At 43.4% G+C, this 6,990-nt stretch overlaps 1 protein-coding gene across 1 annotated transcript; it reads left to right on the top strand.

Moving 5' to 3' along the window:
• The first annotated feature begins 291 nt into the window (after nucleotides 1-291).
• On the top strand, nucleotides 292-6,488 carry LOC118100978 (nucleoside diphosphate kinase A1). Its single transcript, XM_035146549.2, has 5 exons — nucleotides 292-428; nucleotides 2,344-2,476; nucleotides 5,587-5,688; nucleotides 5,867-5,979; nucleotides 6,063-6,488. Exons 2-5 carry the CDS (start codon nucleotides 2,348-2,350, stop codon nucleotides 6,175-6,177), a joined length of 459 nt encoding a protein of 152 aa, XP_035002440.1. The 5' UTR covers nucleotides 292-428; nucleotides 2,344-2,347; the 3' UTR covers nucleotides 6,178-6,488.
• The last annotated feature ends 502 nt before the right edge of the window (nucleotides 6,489-6,990 follow it).

Consider the following 6,990-nt stretch of genomic DNA (forward strand, 5'->3'; position numbering starts at 1 on the left):
TTTTAAGACACATAAAAAAAAGGCTTTCTGTATATGTATTTTGTTTTTTACTTGACATAAGAAAATATATTTTTTTAATTATAAAATGATGTAATTATTTCTATTATCTATAATCCCTCCAGTTCAATACTGTCTTTGATTTGACAGTGTAATATTTCAATAGACAATCTCTCTATACATATTGCACTTAATCATAACACGAGTAGTTAGACATGATTATGCTCCGGACTTTAGCTCGAGGAGATTTTCTCCATCGGGGCTTCACCCACACGTAACCCGCCCCGTTCCGCGCTCTGCCCTTGTGGCTCCTCCGACTTGCCGTAGATCAGCCGCCTCCTCGCATATAAAAGCGGCCCGCGCAGCCTCTGTGCTCCTCTCCCACGTTAACCAGGCTGTCAGCTGCTGTCACCGGATCTCTCTACTCTCAGGTAACGTCCCGTTAAGCTTCTTTACCCATGTTTAATATCCACCTGCACGTCGCACACGTTCCGTATCAACCCTGTGGTTTAAAGGAAGCGGTTAGAGGCCGGCGCTCCTCATTTTGATACTTATCTGAAGAAGCCGGCTTATACCGGCACGTTACGTACAAACACTAACTTGCTTCCAGCTCAGTTAAATCCTCATTTATTTAAAAGTAAAGGGAAACGTTATGTGGAAGACGGAAGTGAAGGACACGTTGCTCCGGTGCGGTCGTGGCGCAGCGAGGCGTTCACCGGCTGACGGGGCTGGAGGTGATTTGTCTGCGGCGCCGCGAACAAAAGGCCATGTGGCTGTTGGCGGAGGCCCGGGCCTGTGCTGGCTGTTCCCAGGTCTCCTGGATGGGTCTCTGCTGCTGGGGGGGGGGGCTGTGGTCAGGTTTGAATGAGTTTCAGCCGGAAGCTCGAACCTCCGACAGACTGAAGAACTGTCAAAGTGCGGCCAGCAGCTCCCAGACGTTTTACACCAGTCATCACATCCACTTCCTGTAGTAGTGAGCTCAGTGAGCTGTACAGACCTGATCGCATACTGTTCATCTAGTGTGTGTGTGTGTTGCTTATCTGAGTTAATTGTTGTGAAAAGTGAAATTATAATGTCGCTCGAGCAGGTGTCCTGACCTTTCTTTTGTTGTCTGACCAGCCGTTCATCCTGACTGTGAAATAGACAGACCCCACCCACCCCCGCCTTTTTGCAATTACATTTCTTTGTCATAAAGGTTTAATAATAACACCTTAGAATGATTGCCAAATTCTTTTTTAACATTTTATATTGGCAAATAAATGGGTATCGACAAAAAGTGTCTCTCCCTAATGTGGGAACACATCAAGCCTGTTCTAAAATCTAAGCCTTGTGTTTGCCTGCAGCTTGCTTCAGACTGCACATCACCGAACTTGCACAGACATGGTTTTATGAGAGATGTCTCTAGTGTTCTGACCTGTGTTAAGTTTTTAAAGATACTGAGATCATTTAACATTTTAGCTCATCACGCCTGGATTACTGCATCAGCCTTTTTTACATGTTTAAATGGCGAAACTATAGACTACTAGGCTACACAGTTTTTTTTCTTTTTTTTAAGGTACTTTTAATTACCTACAAATCACTACATGGGCTTACAATATATTTCAGATCTCTTTTCCCCGTGTAACCCATCCTCGGGCAGGGGTCTGCTATGTGCCCCAAGGCTTTGGATCGCCTTGCCTGAGGAAATTCGTCTGTGGCCTCTTTTAAAATCTATGCTCAAAACACATTTTGATCGTATTGCTTTTCCATAGATTACCTGGGTTCAGTGTTTATTCTTTGTCCTGTTTCTTACTCAATTTTGTCTGATTGATGAAGACCCAGTAGATGGCAGTAATGCGTCTTTTTTTTTGGCCACCTGCCAATAAATCTAACAAAGAACTGAATTGGATCCATATGGGTTGGGTCCTTCAAAGGACCCCTACATTTGCATTTGATCTTTGACGTGCACAAGTTTGCACATGGAAAAGAAATAAGAATGGTAAAATAGTGTTAATTGAATTCTAGAAATTATTAGTAACTTCATTCTTCAGGGACTTGCTTACGTGCATGAGGTGTGAGCAGCTAAACCTGTACTCTGTCCGGTGTACCTGACAGTGCAGGGATAAAGTTGTTTCCTCAGTGGGCGGGGCTGGCAACAAGTCACAGTGGCTCAGTAGTCAGATCGGCACTAACCTTCACATCGTCTGTGCGTTCCCTGTACCATGGGGTCGGGGCCCTCGGCAGCCGGCCCCGCCTGTGCCAAATGCAACCAAGTGGTGTGAGTGACACTCAGGCTTCCTCCTCCAGGAGTTTACACTTTTTTTAATTGTCTTCAATCCTTTTTTCCCCCCTTTGCTTTGTTTTCAGAATCATGGCCGAGCTTAAGGAGCGTACCTTTATTGCCATCAAGCCCGATGGTGTGCAGAGGGGCATCGTTGGAGATATCATCAAGAGGTTTGAGGCTAAGGGCTTCAAACTTGTGGCCATGAAGATGGTTCATGTAAGTAAACAGAATGTAATATGCTTGCATTCACCTGTAGGGTGAGGGATGTTACAGTGGCTCCTTTCGTGAAGGTCACTGGGTGATATTTTTAACTGCTATAGGATGTGCACATGATCATGTAAGTGTGCAGAGTAACCCTTAAGACCTCCGGTGAGCTGATTAGCCTGCTCTTGTCTATTCCTGACTGTAGCACGACCAGCGTCCCCTGATCCTTGAACATCTGAGCTGTGACAGATGGGGATGTTTTCTTTACCATGCTGAGTGGTTCATTTTAACAGAATTTCAGTTTTTTAAAATGACCTGTATTTTTCTGGGTAGTGATACAAATGACTGTCACTGAGGGCAAGATTAATTCTAATTAATCCTGCTGTCTGCAATTCAGCAGGAAGTGACATGTAAGTGGGAGCCAAGTACATTCTGACTAAGTATCACTGAACAGTGTCCAGAAGAGGTGGAGCTTATTGAATTTAGAGTTGCATGTAATATTTTCAACTAGTCATCCCACTGAAATGTTTCCTTCTCAGTTATGAGTCATTTTGAGCTCAGCCTTATTCTGAAAGAGAATCGTGGTTGAATAAATTGCAGACTGAATTTTGTAGATTTGACATCACTAGTGTTATTATTTGGCCTCTTTTGCTGGATGTTTGCTCTTTTTGATTGGTTGAGACATCTGCTTACAGGATTTGTGGTTATACACTTTGACATTAGAGTGGGATGTATTGTATGTTGCCACAGTTGTTGTCCTCAGGCACAAACATGGATTACATAACTCACCCACTTTTTTATTTAGACAAACTCCACCTTGTGAGGTGCTATTAATACTTGGTCTGATGTTAGTCAGAAATGAGCCCGATGTAATGGGAGTTGATCGACATGGTGGAGGATTTCCTTTATACATTGAACACGTTTAGTAATTAACCTTTTATCCAACAGTTTTATTTTTACAGTGGAATACATGAATTAAAAGACCTAAGAACCCCACAGCATGTTGACATGTTCCAGTTTCTGAATTAAAAAGTACAAGCTGTCCTCTGCTGAGAAGTGAGGTTGATTTGTCTTATGTGTATTGTGCCAAATCACAACGTGCATCATCTCAAGGCACTGCTAAGGTTGAGATCTTTCTTGAGAAACTCAACAATTTCCACAACACGCAAACACATAGGTGACTTTTTAGTAGTTTTTCCTTACTCTATTTGAGGGTTAAGGGCGGAGGATGTCCCACCTTGTTAAAGCCCTATGGTCAAACTGATTTGTTAATATGGGCTACACAAATAAAATTAGATTTTCTGTGGAGAGAAACTCTTAACTGGAAGAAACTTCTAGAACCAGACTCACTGTGGAAGACATCCAAGATGAACATCCTCAGCTAAAATAACCTGTATTCTCGAGGGTGGCAGCATCTGGAGGCCACACTTCTAATCTACACACACCTTCAAGTGCAGCTCAAGTGGGATGCGGCCCACAGTGACATCTCTTAAAGGGATGGTTCACTGAAAAATGAACATTCATTATCTACTCACCACTATGCTGATGGAGGGGTGGGTGAAGTGTTTGAGTCCACGAAACACTTCTGGAATCTCGGGGTAAACTTTGTAGCAGCTGAATCCAATACTATTGAAGTCAATGGTAGGGCTGAGCGATAAAACGATATCGATAATTATCGCGATATAACTTTTCCTCGATAGAAATTGTATGTCGATATAACGTAGCGAGAACTCGTATGTCCATGTTTTGACGGAAAACACAAACAGCCAATGAGCATAGCGCCGAACCAATCATGTGGCTGGAATAGAGTTACGCCCACATCAGGTTGGTTTGACGCACAGAGTGTAGGAGCAGCAGCACACGTTAATGTTTGGGCTCCTGCACAGAGGTGGACGATTCAGCATCGATGCAGTGACTGAACATAATGTTTTGAGCTATGTTCATAGTTTCAGCAGGTTTCCACTGCTGAATTATAGGACTAGATGGTGAATATCCCATGTGACTATCAGTTAATGTGTGTAGAGGGACGGAGACGAGGAGGGGGATGAAGACACAACACTCTCACACACTCCTGCAGACAGAAGTTCCTCTCGCAAATTACGGCGTAACTCAGTGTTTTAACTTCATATATGCAGACGAAGCGACGCCCCGTTTATCCAGGAACATAAATATGAATTCGGCATCTGTGATTAGAAAACATCAGGAGCAGAGTCGCTTGCTGACCAGCGGAGAAATGCGCCTCAGTGCAGTGGTGCTGATTTAAGATAAAACTTTATTAAATCACACACTGGGGAAATTCTGTTACAGCAGAAGGCAGGTCAGAGTTAGGTAGACACAGGAAAGGCAATATAAATTCAAATTGAGAAAAGAAAATGCTGCGTATGTACATTATATCTATCAACTGATATGAAAAGAAATAGTGAAGGTTTTTTCCATATCGCCCAGCTCTAGTCAATGGCGACCTACACTTCAGACGTATTGAAAAAACATAACATGCCTTCATACTGCTCGTGTGGTATCTGCAAGCCCTGGAATTTATATTCAACGACATCATTTACACCGTTTAAGCAAATGTTGTCATTGTGACACCACTGTTCACACCGGACACCAATTTCTCCGCGCCGGTCAGCCCGCGATTCTGCTTTCTCCGCCTGTTGTATGTAACCAGTTCAATGTCAGGGGTGATGGTCTTCGTAGCCGCCCCACCCCTCTCTTTCTGTCTGTCTGCTTGTGTGCTTGTAGTGGATGGGCAGATGGGGAAATTTAATAATGAGAGGGGAAATTCTAACTCCAGGACAACAGAAGGGAAATCCAAAGTATGGGATGCATATTTGATCATTTATATCATATAAAATATGTCATTTATATCCTTTTTTTAAAAATCATTTTTCAGTGTTTCCTGGCGCGATACGCTCGCGGCGAGCGGAAAAAATAGACTTGACGCCAAAACCATCGGTGCAGGGTGCGAGGTGCATCGCAGCCGATGTGAACAGCACAATTGTGTAACGGGGGCAGAAAGGAGGCGCCTGGCTTTTCTTGGCGCGGCGCTTCCACGTCCGGTGTAAACCCGGCGTAAGTAAAGTTGGACTCTGACGTCGTGTCTACTTGTTCCCCTGCTGCAGGCCTCCAAGGACCTCCTGAACAAGCACTACATCGACCTGAAGGACAGACCTTTCTTCCCTACCCTCATCAACTACATGAGCTCTGGACCAGTGGTTGCCATGGTAAGAAGAGATGATAGTATGTTACGTTATACAATAAACGAAAAGGCTAAACCCTGGAGAGGAGCTCTGCTACCAGGCTGCTGTGCAAATGATCGTCCGGTTTGACTGCTGCTACAGAAATGTGTTTTATTTTGAAGACACAAGCAAAGTGAATTTATCTCACCATCAATGTTTACAGGCGTGGGAAGGCAAAGGTGCAGTGAAGACAGGCAGGGTGATGCTCGGTGAGACCAACCCTGCTGATTCCAAGCCTGGAACCATCAGAGGAGACTTCTGCATCGATGTCAGCAAGTAAGTGCTGAATGTGACGGCTGTAAACATCCCAATACCGTATGTAAAACGCTGACTGGGATTAAATTTTTTCCTTTTCACAGGAACATTATCCATGGCAGCGACTCGGTGGAGAGTGCCAACAAGGAGATCTCCCTGTGGTTCACAGATGAAGAGCTGGTCAAGTACGATAGCTGTGCCGCCAGCTGGCTCTACTGAGCTGTCCTGGCTTCTGCAGCAGTTCCCTCACTGGTCAGAGACCACTGAAACTTTTGCCTCAGATTTCCAGTTTTTCATCTGTAGCAGAGGGAAGAACTGTCAAGTTCTTCATGGTCCCCACATTCCTCATTCACTCAGCCCATTGTCATACTGTACTGGGATCTGGTCTCTGCGGCGGTCTAGTCTGTACATTCCTGAGCTCATTCCATTTAGTGACATTCCACCTTCTCCTTGACAGTAGTGAACGATTTGAAACTTGTCTTTGACTGTTGTTTAAAGGTGATCTGCTTTTCAATAAAACGCTCACAATACCAACTGTCTCGTCCTTCAGATTAAACACTGATGTACAGATGATCCTATAAATCTGAAATGTATGTGATGTGGATCATGCAGGATCCTCGGCAGACTGTGAAGATGTCAGTTTGTTTAACTTGAACTGATGAAGCCTCACAGGAGGCCTTTTTAAACGTAGACTGTAAAATGTTAAATCAAATAACTTCTGAACTTGCACATTACAGGTAGACACCCATCTGTTCAACTGCACTGCTACACACCTTCAGTAAATTGAATACTTGATAATCATTTAGAGGACTTGTGACAACATTTCTCAGAACTGCAGAAAAACAAATATGAGAACCAATGTTGCCGTTGGATGCAAGATGATCCTAAAAAGCTTCAACTATATTAGAAATCTATTTTTGTAAATATTACTAAAATTCCAACATTATTTATACCATAAATCAGATTTATGTAGCTGATCATGGGTTATGATTACAACTACATTGCTTAGACATATCATATGTGTACTCTAAT

Source organism: Hippoglossus stenolepis, chromosome 21 (genome assembly GCF_022539355.2).
Source record: "Hippoglossus stenolepis isolate QCI-W04-F060 chromosome 21, HSTE1.2, whole genome shotgun sequence".
NCBI classification, from domain to species: domain Eukaryota; kingdom Metazoa; phylum Chordata; class Actinopteri; order Pleuronectiformes; family Pleuronectidae; genus Hippoglossus; species Hippoglossus stenolepis.

Coding starts and splice junctions, on each gene's coding strand:
- LOC118100978 (XM_035146549.2), top strand. CDS start 2,348: ATGGCCGAGCTTAAGGAGCGTACCTTTATTGCCATCAAGCCCGATGGT. Junction 2,477..5,586: donor TGGCCATGAAGATGGTTCAT/GTAAGTAAACAG, acceptor CCCCTGCTGCAG/GCCTCCAAGGACCTCCTGAA. Junction 5,689..5,866: donor CTGGACCAGTGGTTGCCATG/GTAAGAAGAGAT, acceptor CAATGTTTACAG/GCGTGGGAAGGCAAAGGTGC.